This window comes from Gopherus flavomarginatus, chromosome 23 (genome assembly GCF_025201925.1).
Source record: "Gopherus flavomarginatus isolate rGopFla2 chromosome 23, rGopFla2.mat.asm, whole genome shotgun sequence".
Lineage (NCBI taxonomy): Eukaryota > Metazoa > Chordata > Testudines > Testudinidae > Gopherus > Gopherus flavomarginatus.
In genome coordinates this window covers 14,552,565-14,574,081 of record NC_066639.1, presented here as the reverse complement: position 1 = coordinate 14,574,081, position 21,517 = coordinate 14,552,565, and the positions used below count along the sequence as shown (strand labels likewise).

At 69.9% G+C, this 21,517-nt stretch overlaps 1 protein-coding gene across 1 annotated transcript; it reads right to left on the bottom strand.

Moving 5' to 3' along the window:
• Window positions 1–11,716, bottom strand: VAMP2 (vesicle associated membrane protein 2). Its single transcript, XM_050933231.1, has 5 exons — window positions 11,609–11,716; window positions 5,834–5,951; window positions 5,584–5,742; window positions 1,025–1,076; window positions 1–249 (listed from the first exon to the last, which is right to left on the bottom strand). Coding segments are annotated over exons 1-5 (348 nt in total). The 5' UTR covers window positions 11,611–11,716; the 3' UTR covers window positions 1–232.
• Between the last annotated feature and the right edge of the window lie 9,801 nt (window positions 11,717–21,517).

Below are 21,517 nucleotides of genomic sequence, written 5' to 3'. Positions count from 1 at the left end.
TATAGAATATATATATATGTATAAATAAGTCAGCCTATATACAGGACGGCCACACGCACCGCAAGACACGCACACACGCCACGGGGGGGCCCGGGGGAGAAAGGGGAAGGGGGGGAGGCTGGAAGATATGGCTGAGATCATGGGAGGCGGGGGGGTCGCAGCCCCTCGTGCCTCTCCCAGCTGCAGCTCCTTTGGGGGGAGGGAGGGGGGGGCTTTGGCTTCCGAGGGTCCATTAAGTGCTGAAGTAAACTGGAAAGGAAAGAGAGACGGGAGCAGAGAGGAGTTAGTTCAACATGCGGCCACCTCGGGGGCCGGGCGGCTGTTATACAGGGACCCCATACTTGGCGCTGAAATGCAGCCACCTCTGGGGCCGGGCGTCTGGTTATACAGGGACCCCTCACTTGGCGCTGAAATGCGGCCACCTCTGGGGCCGGGCGGCAGGTTATACAGGGACCCCTCACTTGGCACTGAAATGCGGCCACCTCTGGGGAGCCAGGGCAGCCTAAGAGCCCTATGGGAAGCACCACAGTTGAGGACATAAAGTGGGACTTTCTTCACAGCGAAGAGGAAGTCTCCCTGTTTAGCCCAATTGGGTGTTAACCCTGGAACCTACTGATGATGGCTGATGTTTACAGGTGGACTGGATGGGAGGAGGAGAGGGGGCAGGTGGCATTTGGGGATGAGACATTACTGTTGCTTCATTCTGATGGGTGCCATCACCTTCACCCCAAAAATACAGAAGGGGCTGCCTCCTTTATGGTAAGGCTATTTGCCACCATGTGGGCGGGGCCACAGAAAGCCACACCCCTTCCAATAACCCTTCGCTGCCCTCTTTAGGGGCCGCTGTGGGTCTGTCTGTGGGCGGGGCCAAGGAAAGCCCCACCTCCTCATTGCCGCACCCCCATGGCAGCTGCCTGGCTGCCTTTTTCGCATCCCAAGAGTAGGAGTGTCCCTAGGGAAGGGGGTGGGGGTCACATGCCACCCCCCTCCCCTGCCAGCCCCCCGCCCCCAAGCCCCCACTCACCAATGATAATGATCAGGATGATGGCGCATATCACCCCCAGGATAATCATCATCTGTGGGGAGAGAGACCATGAGCGCCAGGGAGGGGCAGCGGGAGGGAGGTGGGGGGCAGGGGCTTGGGGCCGGGAGGGCAGCCCTGGCGGAGGGGGGCAGAGGAAGCCAGGAAGGGCAGCTCTGGAGCAGAGTGTGGCAGGGATGAGGAGATGGTATAGGAAGTGGGGGGTTGGGGTCACGGGGGGGCAGTCAGGTGGGCTGCAGGGGACCGTGGGGAGATGTGGGGAGGAAGATGGAGGGCTGCAGGGGGAGTCAGGGGACTGCAGGAGGCCATGGGGGGAAGTCAGGTGGCTGCAGGGGGGGGGAAATGGGGGGGCCCACAGGGGGCTATGGAGAGATGGGAGGGCTTCAGGGGGCCATGAGGGGAGTCAGTGGGCTGCAGGGGACCGTGGGGAGATCTGGGGGGCGGGGGGAAGAAGGAGGGCTGCAAGGGGAGTCGGGAGGCAGGAGGCCATGGGTAGAAGTCAGATGGTGGCAGAGGGGAGACACAGGGAAAAATGGGGGGGCCCACAGGGGGCTATGGAGAGATGGGGGGCCTCAGGAGGCCATGGGGTAGATGGGGGGGGCATAGGAGGAGTCAGTGGGTTGCACAAGGCTGTGGGGAGATGTCAGAGGGCCACAGGGGGCTGTAGAGGGGAGACGAGGGGGCTGTGGGGACTTCAGAGGGCGGGGGGGAGACAAGGGGGCCACAGGGGGCTGTGGGGAGATGTCAGTGGGCGACAGGAGGTTGTGGGGAGACGGAGGGGGGCATAAGGGGCTGTGGGGAGACGAGGGAGCCGTGGGGTGCAGAGGGCTGTGCGGAGATGAGGGAGCCGCAGGGGGCTGTGTAGGCTGCAGGGGAGCCCGTGGGGTGCAGAGGGCCGTGGGGAGATGGGGGGGGCTGCGGAGGCTGCAGGGGAGCCCGTGGGGTGCAGAGGGCCGTAGGGAAATGGGGGGCCGCAGGGGGCCGTGGAGGCTGCAGGGGAGCCCGTGGGGTGCAGAGGGCCGTGCGGAGATAAGGGGGGTTCTGGGGGGCCACGGAGCCTGCAGGGGAGTCCGTGGGGTGCAGAGGGCCGTGGGGAGATGGGGGGGCTGCGGAGGCTGCAGGGGAGCCCGTGGCGTGCAGAGGGCCGTAGGGAGATGGGGGGCCGTGGAGGCTGCAGGGGAGCCCGTGGGGTGCAGAGAGCCGTGCGGAGATGAGGGGGGCTCTGGGGGGCCATGGAGCCTGCAGGGGAGCCCATGGGGTGCACAGGGCCGTGCGGAGATAAGGGGGGCTCTGGGGGGCCATGGAGCCTGCAGGGGAGCCCGTGGGGTGCAGAGGGCCGTAGGGAGATGGGGGGCCGCAGGGGGCCGTGGAGCCTGCTGGGGAGCCCGTGGGGTGCAGAGGGCCGTGCGGAGATAAGGGGGGCTCTGGGGGGCCATGGAGCCTGCAGGGGAGCCCGTGGGGTGCAGAGGGCCGTAGGGAGATGGGGGGCCGCAGAGGCTGCAGGGGAGCCTGTGGGGTGCAGAGGGCCGTGCGGAGATAAGGGGGGCTCTGGGGGGCCATGGAGCCTGCAGGGGAGCCCGTGGGGTGCACAGGGCCGTGCGGAGATAAGGGGGGCTCTGGGGGGCCATGGAGCCTGCAGGGGAGCCCGTGGGGTGCAGAGGGCCGTAGGGAGATGGGGGGCCGCAGGGGGCCGTGGAGGCTGCAGGGGAGCCTGTGGGGTGCACAGGGCCGTGCGGAGATAAGGGGGGCTCTGGGGGGCCGTGGAGGCTGCAGGGGAGCCCATGGGGTGCACAGGGCCGTGCGGAGATAAGGGGGGCTCTGGGGGGCCATGGAGCCTGCAGGGGAGCCCGTGGGGTGCAGAGGGCCGTGCGGAGATGAAGGGGGCTCTGGGGGGCCATGGAGCCTGCAGGGGAGCCTGTGGGGTGCAGAGGGCCGTGCGGAGATAAGGGGGGCTCTGGGGGGCCATGGAGCCTGCAGGGGAGCCCGTGGGGTGCAGAGGGCCGTGTGGAGATGAGGGGGGCTCTGGGGGGCCATGGAGCCTGCAGGGGAGCCCGTGGGGTGCAGAGGGCCGTAGGGAGATGGGGGGCCGCAGAGGCTGCAGGGGAGCCTGTGGGGTGCAGAGGGCCGTGCAGAGATAAGGGGGGCCGCAGGGGAGCCCATGGGGTGCACAGGGCCGTGCGGAGATGAGGGGGGCTCTGGGGGGCCATGGAGCCTGCAGGGGAGCCCGTGGGGTGCAGAGGGCCGTGCGGAGATAAGGGGGGTTCTGGGGGGCCCTGCAGGGGAGCCTGTGGGGTGCACAGGGCCGTGCGGAGATGAGGGGGGCTCTGGGGGGCCATGGAGCCTGCAGGGGAGTCCGTGGGGTGCAGAGGGCCGTGGGGAGATGGGGGGGCTGCGGAGGCTGCAGGGGAGCCCGTGGCGTGCAGAGGGCCGTAGGGAGATGGGGGGCCGTGGAGGCTGCAGGGGAGCCCGTGGGGTGCAGAGGGCCGTGCGGAGATAAGGGGGGTTCTGGGGGGCCATGGAGCCTGCAGGGGAGCCCGTGGGGTGCAGAGGGCCGTGCGGAGATGAGGGGGGCTCTGGGGGGCCATGGAGCTTGCAGGGGAGTCCGTGGGGTGCAGAGGGCCGTGGGGAGATGGGGAGGCTGCAGAGGAGCCTGTGGGGTGCAGAGGACCGTGCGGAGATAAGGGGGGCTCTGGGGGGCCATGGAGCCTGCAGGGGAGTCCGTGGGGTGCAGAGGGCCGTGCGGAGATAAGGGGGGCTCTGGGGGGCCCTGCAGCCTGCAGGAGAGTCCGTGGGGTGCAGAGGGCCGTGCGGAGATAAGGGGGGTTCTGGGGGGCCCTGCAGGGGAGCCCGTGGGGTGCAGAGGGCCGTGCGGAGATAAGGGGGGCTCTGGGGGGCCCTGCAGCCTGCAGGAGAGTCCGTGGGGTGCAGAGGGCCGTGCGGAGATAAGGGGGGTTCTGGGGGGCCCTGCAGGGGAGCCCGTGGGGTGCAGAGGGCCGTGCGGAGATAAGGGGGGCTCTGGGGGGCCATGGAGCCTGCAGGGGAGCCCGTGGGGTGCAGAGGGCCGTGCGGAGATAAGGGGGGTTCTGGGGGGCCATGGAGCCTGCAGGGGAGCCCGTGGGGTGCAGAGGGCCGTGCGGAGATAAGGGGGGCTCTGGGGGGCCATGGAGCCTGCAGGGGAGCCCGTGGGGTGCAGAGGGCCGTGCGGAGATGAAGGGGGCTCTGGGGGGCCATGGAGCCTGCAGGGGAGCCCGTGGGGTGCAGAGGGCCGTGGGGAGATAAGGGGGGCTCTGGGGGGCCCTGCAGCCTGCAGGGGAGCCCATGGGGTGCAGAGGGCCGTGCGCAGATAAGGGGGGCTCTGGGGGGCCATGGAGCCTGCAGGGGAGCCTGTGGGGTGCAGAGGGCCGTGCGGAGATAAGGGGGGCTCTGGGGGGCCCTGCAGCCTGCAGGAGAGTCCGTGGGGTGCAGAGGGCCGTGCGGAGATAAGGGGGGTTCTGGGGGGCCCTGCAGGGGAGCCCGTGGGGTGCAGAGGGCCGTGCGGAGATGAGGGGGGCTCTGGGGGGCCATGGAGCTTGCAGGGGAGTCCGTGGGGTGCAGAGGGCCGTGGGGAGATGGGGAGGCTGCAGAGGAGCCTGTGGGGTGCAGAGGGCCGTGTGGAGATAAGGGGGGCTCTGGGGGGCCATGGAGCCTGCAGGGGAGTCCGTGGGGTGCAGAGGGCCGTGTGGAGATAAGGGGGGCTCTGGGGGGCCATGGAGCCTGCAGGGGAGCCTGTGGGGTGCAGAGGGCCGTGCGGAGATAAGGGGGGCTCTGGGGGGCCCTGCAGCCTGCAGGGGAGCCTGTGGGGTGCAGAGGGCCGTGCGGAGATAAGGGGGGTTCTGGGGGGCCCTGCAGGGGAGTCTGTGGGGTGCAGAGGGCCGTGCGGAGATAAGGGGGACTCTGGGGGGCCATGGAGCCTGCAGGGGAGCCCGTGGGGTGCAGAGGGCCGTGCGGAGATGAGGGGGGCTCTGGGGGGCCATGGAGCTTGCAGGGGAGTCCGTGGGGTGCAGAGGGCCGTGGGGAGATGGGGAGGCTGCAGAGGAGCCTGTGGGGTGCAGAGGGCCGTGTGGAGATAAGGGGGCTCTGGGGGGCCATGGAGCCTGCAGGGGAGTCCGTGGGGTGCAGAGGGCCGTGCGGAGATAAGGGGGGCTCTGGGGGGCCATGGAGCCTGCAGGGGAGCCTGTGGGGTGCAGAGGGCCGTGCGGAGATAAGGGGGGCTCTGGGGGGCCCTGCAGCCTGCAGGGGAGTCCGTGGGGTGCAGAGGGCCGTGCGGAGATAAGGGGGGCTCTGGGGGGCCATGGAGCCTGCAGGGGAGCCCGTGGGGTGCAGAGGGCCGTGAGGAGATAAGGGGGGCTCTGGGGGGCCATGGAGCCTGCAGGGGAGCCTGTGGGGTGCAGAGGGCCGTGCGGAGATAAGGGGGGCTCTGGGGGGCCATGGAGCCTGCAGGGGAGCCCGTGGGGTGCAGAGGGCCGTGGGGAGATGGGGTGTCACGGGGGGGGGGGCCGCACCTTGAGGTTCTTCCACCAGTATTTGCGTTTTAGCTTGGCGGCGCTGGTCTCGAACTGGGAGGCGCCCGCCTGCAGGGCGTCGGCTCGGTCGTCCAGCTCCGACAGCTTCTGGTCCCGCTCCAGCACCTTGTCCACGTTCACCCGCATGATGTCAACCACCTGGGGGGGGGCGAGAAAATCAGACATGGGGAGACCCGGCCAGAGCAGGGACCCAGGCGTCCGGAAGCCGCACGCCACCCCCCGAACTCACCTCGTCCACCTGGGCTTGGGTCTGCTGCAGTCTCCGGTTGCTGGTGAGGTTGGGGGGTGGTGGTGGGGGGCCACCCCCTTCTCCTCCGGCGGCGGGGGGCGCGGCAGCGGGGGCCGACCTGGGGGACAGAGGGCAAAGGTCACAGCGACCCCACACATGAGAAACAGCCCCGACCCTGAACACAGCCAGCCGCAGCGGGTGCTGCCCCTCGATTTTGCCCCATAGCCCCTCATTCCTGCCCCATAGTGCCCTGGTGCCCCTGAATCCCGCCCCATAGACGCCCCCAGCAATGCCAGTGCCCCCCAATAGCCCCTCACTGCCATCCCATAGCGCCCTGGTGCCCCTCAATCCCGTCCCATAGATGCCCCCAGCAATGCCAGTGCCCCTCAATGACACCCCATAGCACCCTGGTGCCCCTCAATCCCGTCCCAGATGCCCCCAGCAATGCCAGTGCCCCCAATGCCACCCCATAGCCCCTCACTCCCAGCCCACAGCGCCCTGGTGCCCCTCAATCCCACCCCATAGACACCCCCAGCAATGCCAGTGCCCCCAATGCCACCCCATAGCCCCTCACTGCCACCCCATAGTGCCCTGGTGCCCCTCAATCCCACTCCATAGATGCCCCCAACAATGTCAGTGCCCTTCAATCCTCCCCATAGACACCCTCCACTCCTGGACTGCCAGTACCCCATAAACCTGCCCCATAGCCAGCCTCTCCCCACAACCCCCCCCCCCATGGCACGGGTGTCCCTCTATCCTGGCTCTTTCGGGGGGGGGCCTGTGGGGCACTGGTGGAGCAGCACTGGAGAATGAACCCCTAAAATTAATCCCCGCCAGGCAGACGTAGACTGCGATCAGCTGGGTAACGACCCAAACCCAGTGCCAGGGAGAGATGCAAATGGGGGCTGCACTGGGGAGGAATCTGGGAGGGGAGTGGGGGCTGGTGGTGAGAGCAGGGGGGGCTGGGAGCCAGGACTCCTGGGTTCTCTGCCTGGCTCTGGGAGGGGAGTGGGGGCTGGTGGGTTAGAGCAGGGGGGCTGGGAGCCAGGACTCCTGGGTTCTTTGCCTGGCTCTGGGAGGGGAGTGGGGGCTGGTGGGGTAGAGGAAGGGGGCTGGGAGCCAGGACTCCTGGGTTCTCTCCCCAGCTCTGGGAGGGGAGTGGGGGCCGGTGGGTTATAGCAGGGGGGGCTGGGAGCCAGGACTCCTGGGTTCTCTCCCCAGCTCTGGGAGGGGAGTGGGGGCTGGTGGGTTAGAGCAGGGGGGGCTGGGAGCCAGGACTCCTGGGTTCTCTCCCTGGCTCTGGGAGGGGAGTGGGGGCTGGTGGTTAGAGCAGGGGGGCTGGGAGCCAGGACTCCTGGGTTCTCTCCCGGGTCTGGGAGCAGAGTGGGGGCTGGTGGGTTAGAGCAGGGGTGCTGGGAGCCAGGACTCCTGGGTTCTCTCCCCAGCTCTGGGAGGGGAGTGGGGGCTGGGGGTTAGAGCAGGGGGGGCTGTGAGTCCGGACTCCTGGTTTCTCTCACTGGCTCTGGGAGGGGAGTGGGGGCTGGGGGTTAGAGCAGGGGGGCTGGGAGCCAGGACTCCTGGGTTCTCTCCCTGGCTCTGGGAGGGGAGTTGGGGCTGGTGGGTTAGAGCAGGGGGGCTGGGAGCCAGGACTCCTGGGCTCTCTCCCCGGCTCTGGGAGGGGAGTGGGGGCTGGTGGGTTAGAGCAGGGGGGCTGGGAGCCAGGACTCCTGGGTTCTCTCCCCGGCTCTGGGAGGGGAGTAGGGGCTGGTGGGTTAGAGCAGGGGGGGCTGGGTGCCGACCTCCTGGCTCACCCAGGCGAGGGAATCTCCCCCGGATGGAGGCCAGTAACGGGTTTGGCTAACGTGCCTCCCGGCCGGATCCGAACACTGGACCAGCCCCCCTCTGCCCCGGGGCAGCCTGTTCCAAAAGGTCCCTCCCCTTCGCGGTCAAACACCGCGGCCCGATCGGGCCCAGCGCCCCCAGGATTGCCTCCGCGGGCCAGTCCTCCCAGAGACACGCCCCGGATGCCACCACAGCCCCGATTGCTCCGGCCCTCGGCTCGGTCCTGGGGCTCTTCTCTGCCCCACTCTCCGGCGTCCTTTGGAAAAACTGCCCCCACACCGCCCTCGTCGGAAGCAGGGGCCGGTCGCGGGCTCACCCACGCTGCAGCCGGGGCAAATCCCCTCCTGGCTCCCCAGAAACATGGCCCTGGGGGGGGGTGTCTCTGCGGATGGTCTGATGGGCCCTTCTCGGCTGAAAGTTGAATCCCTGAACCCATTCCCCCCACCCCGCCCGCTCTGACCATTCACTGCCACTTCCCTCCCAGAGCCGGGGAGAGAACCCAGGAGTCCTGGCTCCCAGCCCCCCTGCTCTGACCCACCAGCCCCCACTCCTCTCCCAGAGCCGGGGAGAGAACCCAGGAGTCCTGGCTCCCATCCCCCCTGCTCTAACCACCAGCCCCCACTCCCCTCCCAAAGCCGGGGAGAGAACCCAGGAGTCCTGGCTCCCATCCCCCCTGCTCTAACCACCAGCCCCCACTCCCCTCCCAGAGCCGGGGAGAGAACCCAGAAGTCCAGGCTCCCAGCCCCCCTGCTCTAACCCACCAGACCCCACTCCCCTCCTAGAGCCGGGGAGAGAACCCAGGAGTCCTGGCTCCCAGCCCCTACTCCCGTCCCAGAGCCAGGGAGAGAACCCAGGAGTCCTGGCTCCCAGCCCCCCCGGGTCTAACCCACCAGCCCCCACTCCCCTCCCAGAGCTGGGGAGAGAACCCAGGTGTCCTGGCTCCCAGCCCCCCTGCTCTGACCCACCAGGCCCCACTCCCCTCCCAGAGCTGGGGAGAGAACCCAGGTGTCCTGGCTCCCAGCCCCCCCACTCTAACCCACCAGCCCCCACTCCCCTCCCAGAGCCGGGGAGAGAACCCAGGAGTCCTGGTTCCCAGCCCCCCCTGCTCTAACCCACCAGCCCCCACTCCCCTCCCAGAGCCGGGCAGAGAACCCAGGCGTCCTGGCTCCCAGCAGTAGGGAAGGGAAACTCGCTCAGGTTTACACTGTACTAATGTTTCCGTTGCCCTGCAAGGCCCCAGCTCACAAACACCATCCTCCAGCCCCCATGGGGTGTGTGCAGACCCCCATCCCCGGCCCTAGAGCATCTCTGGGCACACAAGCCCCAGCTGTAGGGGGTTGGGGTCATCAGGAGTGGGGTAGGCAGACACCCCGCTAGAGAAGGGGTTTGGCGGGCAGTGAAATCGGCCAGCCTCCCGCCCACCCCCGAAAACACACACAGCTCCTGGGGGGCCCCAAAACAGGCACAGCCCCCCTCAATCACACGGCCAAAGACCCACAGCAGCGCTGCAGCTCATCCGCTGCAGGCCAGGGAGGGACCCCGGAGCCAGGACTCCTGGGTTCTCTCCCCGGCTCTGGGAGGGGAGGGGGTCTGAGGTGGGGAGGGGTGGGACCACAGCCTTGCCCTGCCCCAATGCCCTATGCCCCTCCAATCTGCCCAGGGCCCTGCCAGCCCCACAGCTGCCCCTTTCTCCATCCATCCCCCTCTTAATCCTCCAGGCCCCTGCCAGCCCCACATCCTACACACCCCACTGCTACCCTGTCCTCCATCCATGCCCCCCAGCCCCACATCCTACTCCCCTACTCCACTGCTACCCTGTCCTCCATCCATGCCCCCAGCCCCACATCCTACACACCCCACTGCTACCCTGTCCTCCATCCATGCCCCCAGCCCCATATCCTACACACCCTACTGCTACCCTGTCCTCCATCCATGCCCCCCAGCCCCACATCCTACACACCCCACTGCTACCCTGTCCTCCATCCATGCCCCCAGCCCCACATCCTACACACCCCACTGCTACCCTGTCCTCCATCCATGCCCCCAACCCCACATCCTACACACCCTACTGCTACCCTGTCTTCCGTCCATCCCAACCTGCCCCCTAGCCCCACATCCTACCCTCCCACCGCACTGCTGCCCTGTCCTTCATCCATCCCCCAGCCCCACATCCTACCCCCCAACCCGACCCACTCCATTCTCCCTCTGTTTCTTTGTGACCTTCCCGTCTCCTCTAAAAATAAAAAACGACACCCCCCCACCTCCCCAAAAATCCCAGCTGGTGGGGGGCTGGGCTACAACTGGCTATGTGGCCTCCGCATCGGAGGCTGGGGGGCTCTGCAGAAATGGGGGGGACTTCCCCCCCTCCCCGGGGAAAACAAAACATGGGGGGGGGAAGCCAGGCTGCCCACGAGCGGCCATGTTCAGCGTCATCCTGCTGCCGGAGCTAAAAATACCCGGCAGGAGAAATGGGGGATGCAGCCCCCCCGATCCCCGTACTGGGGGGGCTGTGGATGCCCTCTGTCTATGGGGGGGGCATTGGGGACCCTCCCAGAAATTCAGCTCGGCTGAGGCTCTTTTTAAATCCAGTATCCCCAGATGGGTGGGGTGGGGTGGGGGGGGGCCCCCCAATGACATGAGTGTGTATGGGGGGGGGGGAATTTCAGCTGCCTGGCTCTGCTGGGCGGTGGGGGGAGATGGGGTGATGCTAGTTTTAAACCCACTTCCCCATGGCTGGTTCCTGCCCTTTCCCGCTGCCCTCCTCCCCCAAGACTCCTGCCCCCCATCCCAGGCTCCCACTCATCTCCCTCTGCCCCCCAATCCAGGCTCCGGCTCCCCTCCCTCTGTCCCCCCGCACAAGACTCCCGCCCCACCTAACAAGCCCCTGCCCCCCATCCCCCTCTGCCCCCAAATCTGTCTCCCCCCCCACCCTCTCCCCATAACCCTGGGCCCCTACCCCCCACTCTTCTCTCCAGCCCTCCCTCTGCCCCTTTTCAGGGGTCCCCCAACCCAGCCCCCTCTCCTTTGTGCATGGCAGAGAATGCAGCCAGGGGCACCCCCAGGTCCTTTCTTTGCAACCGGGCTTTGCTGGGGCAGGTGCCATAGGGTGTGATGGGACACCCCCCCCCACGGGTGGGGCAGGAAAAATGCGGCTAGCTGATGCATTGGGGGAGGGGGGGTAATGCAAGCAGAGATGCATTGCAAGCGATCGATCTCCTTGCCATCGATCCCCTAGTCCCCTCCCTGCCCTTGCCTGGCTGCGCCCAGCCCCAGGGGCCCTGGGCTTTTGGGAATACGCCCCCCCCCCAAAATGCGGGAACGGGCAAGGAAATCACCCGTGCACCCGGGCCGATGCATCACCCCACGCCTTGCCCTGAGGATGCCCCTATCCCTGCTTTGCAGAGGACCGGCCACGGGAGGGTGGGTAAGCCATCTTCCCAGCGGGGGAGCCCGGATCTCGGGTGCACACCCCAGCCCTGGCTTTACGGAGACCATCCACGGGCGGGTGCATAAGCGCCCTTCCCCTGTGGAGACTGGACCCCGAATCTCGCGTGCACCCCGCTTTATGCAGCCTGGAGAGCATTGCACGCTATTTATCTCCTTGCATTGAGAACACCCCAGCCCTGGCTTTACCGAGCCCATCCACTGGGAGGGTGGATGAGCCCCCTTTCCCTGCGGGGGCGAGGGAGAAGGGGAAGGGCCCGGATCTCGCATGCCCCCGGGTTTATGCAGCCCGCGGAGCATTGCACGCTCTTTAGCGCCTTGCATTGAGCAGCCCCCTGCCCCCCGTTTTGCTGAGCCCCGGGCTCGGCAGAGCCCCCCAGTCCCTGCGGGGGCGGGCGAGGGGGGAGCCCGGCTCTTGCATGCACCCGAAGCGATGCAGCCCGGGGACCATTGCACGCTGCTTCCCTTCTTGCATCGGGGGCTACTCACATGTCGGGGGCGGCGGCGGCGCGGGCCGGGGTCTGCGGCGGGGCGGGCGCTCGGCGAGTGGCGCGAGTCCCTGAGCCGAGCGGGGAAGATGGCGGCCGGGCTGGCGCATCCGGGCACCTGGGCGGGGGGGGGGGAGCGGCTGGGCCCGAGGCCTCTGCAATCAGCGCGGGGGCGGGGCAGCGCGGGGGGCGGGGCCACTCGGGGCGGGGGGCGGGGCCACAAGGGGGCAGATGAAGGGGGAGGGGCAACAGAGGGGGCAGATGAAGGGATGTGGGGCAGATAAAGGGGGAGGGGCCACTCAGGGGAGGAGGAGGGGCAACACGGGGCAGATGAAGGGATGTGGGGCAGATAGAGGGGGCAATGAAGGGGGAGGGGCCACTCAGGAGAGGGGGAGGGGTAACACGGGGCAGATGAAGGGGGAGGGGCAGGAAGGGGGCAAATAATGGGGCACAAAGGGGGCAGATGAAGGGGGAGGGGCAACAGAGGGGGCAGAAGAAGGGATGTGGGGCAGATACAGGGGGAGGGGCCACTCAGGGGAGGGGGAGGGGCAACACGGGGCAGATGAAGGGATGTGGGGCAGATAGAGGGGGAAATGAAGGGGGAGGGGCCACTCAGGAGAGGGAGAGGGGCAACAAGGGGCAGATGAAGGGGACAATGAAGGGGGAGGGGCCACTCAGGAGAGGGGGAGGGGCAGCAAGGGGGCAAATAATGGGGCACAAAGGGGGCAGATGAAGGGGAAGGTGCAACACGGGGCAGATGAAGGGATGGGGGGCAGACAGAGGGGGCAATGAAGGGGGATGAGCCACTCGGGGGAGGGGCAACACGGGGCAGATGAAGGGGGAGGGGCAGTAAGGGGGCAGATAAAAGGGGAGGGATAGATAAAGGGGGAGGGGCAGCAAGGGGGCAGATAGAAGAGGGGGCAATAAAGGGGGAGGGGCAGATGAAGGGGGACGGTCACTCCGGGGAGGGGGAGGGGCAACACGGGGCAGATGAAGGGATGGGGGGCAGATAGAGGGGGCAATGAAGGGGGATGAGCCACTCGGGGGAGGGGCAACACGGGGCAGATGAAGGGGGAGGGGCAGTAAGGGGGCAGATAAAAGGGGAGGGGGGCAGCGAGGGAGCAGATGAAGGGATTTGGGGCAGATGAAGGGGGAAGGGCATCAAGGGGGCAGATAAAGGGGGAGGGATAGATAAAGGGGGAGGGGCAGCAAGGGGGCAGATAGAAGAGGGGGCAATAAAGGGGGAGGGGCAGATGAAGGGGGAGGGTCACTCCGGGGAGGGGGAGGGGCAACACGGGGCAGATGATGGGATGTGGGGGCAGATGAAGGGGGAGGGGCAACACGGGGCAGATGAAGGGGAGGGGCCACTCAGGAGAGGGGGAGGGGCAGCAAGGGGGCAGATAAAAGAGGAGGGGCAGCGAGGGAGCAGATAAAGGGGGAGGGACAGAAAGGGGGCAGATAGAAGAGGGGGCAATGAAGGGGGAGGGGCAGATGAAGGGGGAGGGTCACTCCGGGGAGGGGGAGGGGCAACACGGGGCAGATGAAGGGATGTGGGGGCAGATGAAGGGGCAGGGGCAACACGGGGCAGATGAGGGGGCAGCAAGGTGAGACAGAGAAGAGGGGACAGATGAAGGGAAGGGGCAGCCAGGGGGCAGATAAAGAGGGAGGGGCAGCCAGGGGGCAGATAGAAGAGGGGGCAATGAAGGGGGAGGGGCAGATAAGGGATGCCGGGGGCAAACATTGGACAGGGTCATGGGGCAACAAGAGGGGGAAGACTGGGGAGCTGGGGGCAATAAGGGGGCAGGGGGCCAGTAGTGGGCCCTGTCAGTCCGATTCTAGCCCTCCCCCCCCAGGCGCGGTGCCCGGATGGGGGGCAGGAGGGGCCCGGCCCCCTGTGGCCGTGGGGCTGGGTCAGTCCCCCGCACACAGACCAGGCCCGAGGGACTCCCCCCACCCCGAGCTGGGGCTGATGTGGGGGGAAGTGGGGCAATCGGGGTGAGAAGAGGCTCTGCCCCCAGGCCTGCCCCCCAAGCCAGCAGGCAGCGGCCCTGGCCGGTGGGTGAGGCCCTGCCCCACATCACCCCCTAGGGCCAATCCTGCCTGCAGACCCCCTGCTGAGCCCCCGCCCCACATCACCCCCTAGGGCCAATCCTGCCTGCAGACCCCCTGCTGAGCCCCAGCCCCACATCACCCCTAGGGCCAGCCCTGCCTGCAGACCCCCTGCTGAGCTCCTGCCCCACATCACCCCCTAGGGCCAGCCCTGCCTGCAGACCCCCTGCTGAGCCCCTGCCCCACATCACCCCTAGGGCCAGCCCTGCCTGCAGACCCCCTGCTGAGCCCCCGCCCCACATCACCCACTAGGTCCAGCCCTGCCTGCAGACCCCCTGCTGAACCCCCGCCCCACATCACCCCCTAGGGCCAGCCCTGCCTGCAGACCCCCTGCTGAGCCCCCGCCCCGCATCACCCCCTAGGGCCAGCCCTGCCTGCAGACCCCCTGCTGAGCCCCCGCCCCACATCACCCCCTAGGGCCAGCCCTGCCTGCAGACCCCCTGCTGAGCCCCCGCCCCACATCACCCCTAGGGCCAGCCCTGCCTGCAGACCCCCTGCTGAGCCCCTGCCCCACATCACCCCCTAGGGCCAGCCCTGCCTGCAGACCCCCTGCTGAGCCCCTGCCCCACATCACCCCCTAGGGCCACTCCTGCCTGCAGACCCCCTGCTGAGCCCTCGCCCCACATCACCCCCTAGGGCCAACCGTGCCTGCAGACCCCCTGCTGAGCCCCCGCCCCACATCACCCCCTAGGGCCAATCCTGCCTGCAGACCCCCTGCTGAGCCCCCGCCCCACATCACCCCCTAGGGCCTGCCCTGCCTGCAGACCCCCTGCCGAGCCCCTGCCCCACATCACCCCCTAGGGCCAGCCCTGCCTGCAGACCCCCTGCTGAGCCCCCGCCCCACATCACCCCCTAGGGCCAGCCCTGCCTGCAGACCCCCTGCTGAGCCCCCGCCCCACATCACCCCCTAGGGCCAGCCCTGCCTGCCGATCCCCTGCTGAGCCCCCGCCCCACATCACCCCCTAGGGCCAATCCTGCCTGCAGACCCCCTGCTGAGCCCCTGCCCCACATCACCCCCTAGGGCCAGACCTGCCTACAGACCCCCTGCTGAGCCCCCGCCCCGCATCACCCCCTAGGGCCAACCCTGCCTGCAGACCCCCTGCTGAGCCCCCGCCCCCCATCACCCCCTAGGGCCAGCCCTGCCTGCAGACCCCCTGCTGAGCCCCCGCCCCACATCACCCCCTAGGGACAGCCCTGCCTGCAGACCCCCTGCTGAGCCCCCGCCCCACATCACCCCCTAGGGCCAGCCCTGCCTGCAGCGCCCCCTGCTGAGCCCCCGCCCCACATCACCCCCTAGGGCCAGCCCTGCCTCCAGACCCCCTGCTGAGCCCCCGCCCCACATCACCCCCTAGGGCCAGCCCTGCCTGCAGACCCCCTGCTGAGCCCCCGCCCCACATCACCCCCTAGGGCCTGCCCTGCCTGCAGACCCCCTGCCGAGCCCCCACCCCACATCACCCCCTAGGGCCAGCCCTGCCTGCAGACCCCCTGCTGACCTCCCGCCCCACATCACCCCCTAGGACCAGCCCTGCCTGCAGACCCCCTGCTGAGCCCCCGCCCCGCATCACCCCCTGGGGCCAGCCCCGTCTGCAGACCCCCTGCCGAGCCCCCGCCCCACATCACCCCCTAGGGCCTGCCCTGCCTGCAGACCCCCTGCCGAGCCCCCGCCCCACATCACCCCCTAGGGCCAATCCTGCCTGCAGACCCCCTGCTGAGCCCCTGCCCCACATCACCCCCTAGGGCCAGCCCTGCCTGCAGACCCCCTGCTGAGCCCCCGCCCCACATCACCCCCTAGGGCCAGCCCTGCCTGCCGATCCCCTGCTGAGCCCCCGCCCCACATCACCCCCTAGGGCCAATCCTGCCTGCAGACCCCCTGCTGAGCCCCCGCCCCACATCACCCCCTAGGGCCAGCCCTGCCTGCAGACCCCCTCCTGAGCCCCCACCCCACATCACCCCCTAGGGACAGCCCTGCCTGCAGACCCCCTGCTGAGCCCCCGCCCCACATCACCCCCTAGGGCCAATCCTGCCTGCAGACCCCCTGCTGAGCCCCCGCCCCACATCACCCCCTAGGGCCAGCCCTGCCTGCAGACCCCCTGCTGAGCCCCCGCCCCACATCACCCCCTAGGGACAGCCCTGCCTGCAGACCCCCTGCTGAGCCCCCGCCCCACATCACCCCCTAGGGCCAATCCTGCCTGCAGACCCCCTGCTGAGCCCCCGCCCCACATCACCCCCTAGGGCCAGCCCTGCCTGCAGACCCCCTGCTGAGCCCCTGCCCCACATCACCCCCTAGGGCCAGACCTGCCTACAGACCCCCTGCTGAGCCCCCGCCCCACATCACCCCCTAGGGCCAGCCCTGCCTGCAGACCCCCTGCTGAGCCCCCGCCCCACATCACCCCCTAGGGCCAGACCTGCCTACAGACCCCCTGCTGAGCCCCCGCCCCACATCACCCCCTAGGGCCAGCCCTGGCTGCAGACCCCCTGCTGAGCCCCCGCCCCACATTACCGCCTAGGGCCAGCCCTGCCTGCAGACCCCCTGCTGAGCCCCCGCCCCACATCACCCCCTAGGGCCAGCCTTGCCTGCAGACCCCCTGCTGAGCCCCCGCCCCACATCACCCCCTGGGGCCAGCCCTGCCTGCAGACCCCCTGCTGAGCCCCCACCCCACATCACCCCCTAGGGCCAGCCCTGCCTGCAGCGCCCCCTGCCGAGCCCCCGCCCCACATCACCCCCTGGGGCCAGCCCTGCCTGCAGACCCCCTGCTGAGCCCCCGCCCCACATCACCCCCTGGGGCCAGCCCTGGCTGCAGACCCCCTGCTGAGCCCCCGCCCCACATCACCCCCTGGGGCCAGCCCTGGCTGCAGACCCCCTCCTGAGCCCCCGCCCCACATCACCCCCTAGGGCCTGCCCTGCCTGCAGACCCCCTGCTGAGCCCCCGCCCGACATCACCCCCTAGGGCCAGCCCTGCCTGCAGACCCCCTGCTGAGCCCCCACCCCACATCACCCCCTAGGGCCAGCCCTGCCTGCAGACCCCCTGCTGAGCTCCCGCCCCACATCACCCCCTAGGACCAGCCCTGCCTGCAGACCCCCTGCTGAGCCCCCGCTCCAGATCACCCCCTAGGGCCAGCCCTGCCTGCACACCCCCTGCTGAGGCCCCGCCCCACATCACCCCCTAGGGCCAGCCCTGCCTGCAGACCCCCTGCTGAGCCCCCGCCCCACATCACCCCCTAGGGCCAGCCCTGCCTGCAGACCCCCTGCTGAGCCCCCGCCCCACATCACCCCCTAGGGCCTGCCCTGCCTGCAGACCCCCTGCCGAGCCCCCGCCCCACATCACCCCCTAGGGCCAATCCTGCCTGCAGACCCCCCTGCTGAGCCCCCGCCCCACATCACCCCCTGGGGCCAGCCCTGCCTGCAGACCCCCTGCTGAGCCCCCGCCCCACATCACCCCCTAGGGCCAGCCCTGCCTGCAGACCCCCTGCTGAGCCCCCGCCCCACATCACCCCCTAGGGCCAGCCCTGCCTGCAGACCCCCTGCTGAGCCCCCGCCCCACATCACCCCCTAGGGCCTGCCCTGCCTGCAGACCCCCTGCCGAGCCCCCGCCCCACATCACCCCCTAGGGCCAATCCTGCCTGCAGACCCCCCTGCTGAGCCCCCGCCCCACATCACCCCCTAGGGCCAGCCCTGCCTGCAGACCCCCTGCTGAGCCCCCGCCCCACATCACCCCTAGGGCCAGCCCTGCCTGCAGACCCCCTGCTGAGCCCCCGCCCCACATCACCCCCTAGGGCCAGCCCTGCCTGCAGCCTCCTGCTGAGCCCCCGCCCCACATCACCCCCTAGGGCCAGCCCTGCCTGCAGACCCCCTGCTGAGCCCCTGCCCCACATCACCCCCTAGGGCCAGCCCTGCCTGCAGACCCCCTGCTGAGCCCCCGCCCCACATCACCCCCTAGGGCCAGCCCTGCCTGCACACCCCCTGCTGAGCCCCCGCCCCACTTCACCCCTAGGGCCAGCCCTGCCTGCAGCGCCCCTGCTGAGCCCCAGCCCCACATCACCCCCTAGGGCCAGCCCTGCCTGCAGACCCCCTGCTGAGCCCCTGCCCCACATCACCCCCTAGGGCCAGCCCTGCCTGCAGACCCCTACTGAGCCCCCGCTCCACATCACCCCCTAGGGCCAGCCCTGCCTGCAGACCCCCTGCTGAGCCCCCGCCCCACATCACCCCCTGGGGCCAACCCTGCTTGCAGCGCCCCCTGCTGAGCCCCCGCCCCACATCACCCCCTAGGGCCAGACCTGCCTGCAGACCCCCTGCCGAGCCCCCGCCCCACATCACCCCTAGGGCCAGCCCTGCCTGCAGACCCCCTGCTGAGCCCCCGCCCCACATCACCCCCTAGGGCCAGCCCTGCCTGCAGACCCCCTGCTGAGCCCCCGCCCCACATCACTCCCTAGGGCCAGCCCTGCCTGCAGACCCCCTGCTGAGCCCCCGCCCCACATCACCCCCTAGGGCCAGCCCTGCCTGCAGCGCCCCCTGCTGAGCCCCCGCCCCACATCACCCCCTAGGGCCAGCCCTGCCTCCAGACCCCCTGCTGAGCCCCCGCCCCACATCACCCCCTAGGGCCAGCCCTGCCTGCAGACCCCCTGCTGAGCCCCCGCCCCACATCACCCCCTAGGGCCAGCCCTGCCTGCAGACCCCCTGCTGAGCCCCCGCCCCACATCACCCCCTAGGGCCAGCCCTGCCTGCAGACCCCCTGCTGAGCCCCCGCCCCACATCACCCCCTAGGGCCAGCCCTGCCTGCAGACCCCCTGCTGAGCCCCCGCCCCACATCACCCCCTAGGGCCAGCCCTGCCTGCAGACCCCCTGCTGAGCCCCCGCCCCACATCACCCCCTAGGGCCAATCCTGCCTGCAGACCCCCTGCTGAGCCCCCGCCCCACATCACCCCCTAGGGACAGCCCTGCCTGCAGACCCCCTGCTGAGCCCCCGCCCCACATCACCCCCTAGGGCCAGCCCTGCCTGCAGACCCCCTGCTGAGCCCCCGCCCCACATCACCCCCTAGGGCCAGCCCTGCCTGCAGACCCCCTGCCCCAGATCACCCCCTAGGGCCAGCCCTGCCTGCAGACCCCCTGCTGAGCCCCCGCCCCAGATCACCCCCTAGGGACAGCCCTGCCTGCAGACCCCCTGCTGAGCCCCCGCCCCACATCACCCCCTAGGGCCAGCCCTGCCTGCAGACCCCCTGCTGAGCCCCCGCCCCACATCACCCCCTAGGGCCAGCCCTGCCTGCAGACCCCCTGCCGAGCCCCCGCCCCACATCACCCCCTAGGGCCAGCCCTGCCTGCAGACCCCCTGCCGAGCCCCCGCCCCACATCACCCCTAGGGCCAGCCCTCCCTGCAGACCCCCTGCCGAGCCCCCAACCCACATCACCCCTAGGGCCAGCCCTGCCTGCAGACCCCCTGCTGAGCCCCCGCCCCACATCACCCCTAGTGCCAGCCCTGCCTGCAGACCCCCTGCTGTGCCCCCGCCCCACATCACCCCCTAGGGCCAGCCCTGCCTGCAGACCCCCTGCTGAGCCCCCGCCCCACATCACCCCCTAGGGCCAGCCCTGCCTGCAGACCCCCTGCTGAGCCCCCGCCCCACATCACCCCCTAGGGCCAGCCCTGCCTGCAGACCCCCTGCTGAGCCCCCGCCCCACATCACCCCCTAGGGCCAGCCCTGCCTGCAGACCCCCTGCCGAGCCCCTGCCCCACATCACCCCCTAGGGCCAGCCCTGCCTCCAGACCCCCTGCCGAGCCCCCGCCCCACATCAGCCCCTAGGGCCAGACCTGCCTGCAGACCCCCTGCCGAGCCCCCGCCCCACATCACCCCCTAGGGCCAGCCCTGCCTGCAGACCCCCTGCCGAGCCCCCGCCCCACATCACCCCCTAGGGCCAGCCCTGCCTGCAGACCCCCCTGCTGAGCCCTCGCCCCACATCACTCCCTAGGGCCAGACCTGCCTGCAGACCCCCTGCTGAGCCCTCGCCCCACATCACCCCCTAGGGCCAGACCTGCCTGCAGACCCCCTGCTGAGCCCTCGCCCCACATCACCCCCTAGGGCCAGACCTGCCTGCAGACCCCCTGCTGAGCCCCTGCCCCACATCACCCCCTAGGGCCAGCCCTGCCTGCAGACCCCCTGCTGAGCCCCTGCCCCACATCACCCCCTAGGGCCAGCCCTGCCTGCAGACCCCTACTGAGCCCCCGCCCCACATCACCCCCTAGGGCCAATCCTGCCTGCAGACCCCCTGCTGAGACCCCGCCCCACATCACCCCCTAGGGCCAGCCCTGCCTGCAGACCCCTACTGAGCCCCCGCCCCACATCACCCCCTAGGGCCAATCCTGCCTGCAGACCCCCTGCTGAGCCCCCGCCCCACATCACCCCCTAGGGCCAGCCCTGCCTGCAGACCCCCTGCTGAGCCCCCGCCCCACATCACCCCCTAGGGCCAGCCCTGCCTGCAGACCCCCTGCTGAGCCCCCGCCCCACATCACCCCCTAGGGCCAGCCCTGCCTGCAGACCCCCTGCTGAGCCCCCGCCCCAGATCACCCCCTAGGGACAGCCCTGCCTGCAGACCCCCTGCTGAGCCCCCGCCCCACATCACCCCCTAGGGCCAGCCCTGCCTGCAGACCCCCTGCTGAGCCCCCGCCCCACATCACCCCCTAGGGCCAGCCCTGCCTGCAGACCCCCTGCCGAGCCCCCGCCCCACATCACCCCCTAGGGCCAGCCCTGCCTGCAGACCCCCTGCCGAGCCCCCGCCCCACATCACCCCTAGGGCCAGCCCTCCCTGCAGACCCCCCTGCCGAGCCCCCAACCCACATCACCCCTAGGGCCAGCCCTGCCTGCAGACCCCCTGCTGAGCCCCCGCCCCACATCACCCCTAGTGCCAGCCCTGCCTGCAGACCCCCTGCTGAGCCCCCGCCCCACATCACCCCCTAGGGCCAGCCCTGCCTGCAGACCCCCTGCTGAGCCCCCGCCCCACATCACCCCCTAGGGCCAGCCCTGCCTGCAGACCCCCTGCTGAGCCCCCGCCCCACATCACCCCCTAGGGCCAGCCCTGCCTGCAGACCCCCTGCCGAGCCCCTGCCCCACATCACCCCCTAGGGCCAGCCCTGCCTCCAGACCCCCTGCCGAGCCCCCGCCCCACATCAGCCCCTAGGGCCAGACCTGCCTGCAGACCCCCTGCCGAGCCCCCGCCCCACATCACCCCCTAGGGCCAGCCCTGCCTGCAGACCCCCTGCCGAGCCCCCGCCCCACATCACCCCCTAGGGCCAGCCCTGCCTGCAGACCCCCCTGCTGAGCCCTCGCCCCACATCACTCCCTAGGGCCAGACCTGCCTGCAGACCCCCTGCTGAGCCCTCGCCCCACATCACCCCCTAGGGCCAGACCTGCCTGCAGACCCCCCTGCTGAGCCCTCGCCCCACATCACCCCCTAGGGCCAGACCTGCCTGCAGACCCCCTGCTGAGCCCCTGCCCCACATCACCCCCCTAGGGCCAGCCCTGCCTGCAGACCCCCTGCTGAGCCCCTGCCCCACATCACCCCCCTAGGGCCAGCCCTGCCTGCAGACCCCTACTGAGCCCCCGCCCCACATCACCCCCTAGGGCCAATCCTGCCTGCAGACCCCCTGCTGAGACCCCGCCCCACATCACCCCCTAGGGCCAGCCCTGCCTGCAGACCCCTACTGAGCCCCCGCCCCACATCACCCCCTAGGGCCAATCCTGCCTGCAGACCCCCTGCTGAGCCCCTGCCCCACATCACCCCCTAGGGCCAGCCCTGCCTGCAGATACCCCTGCT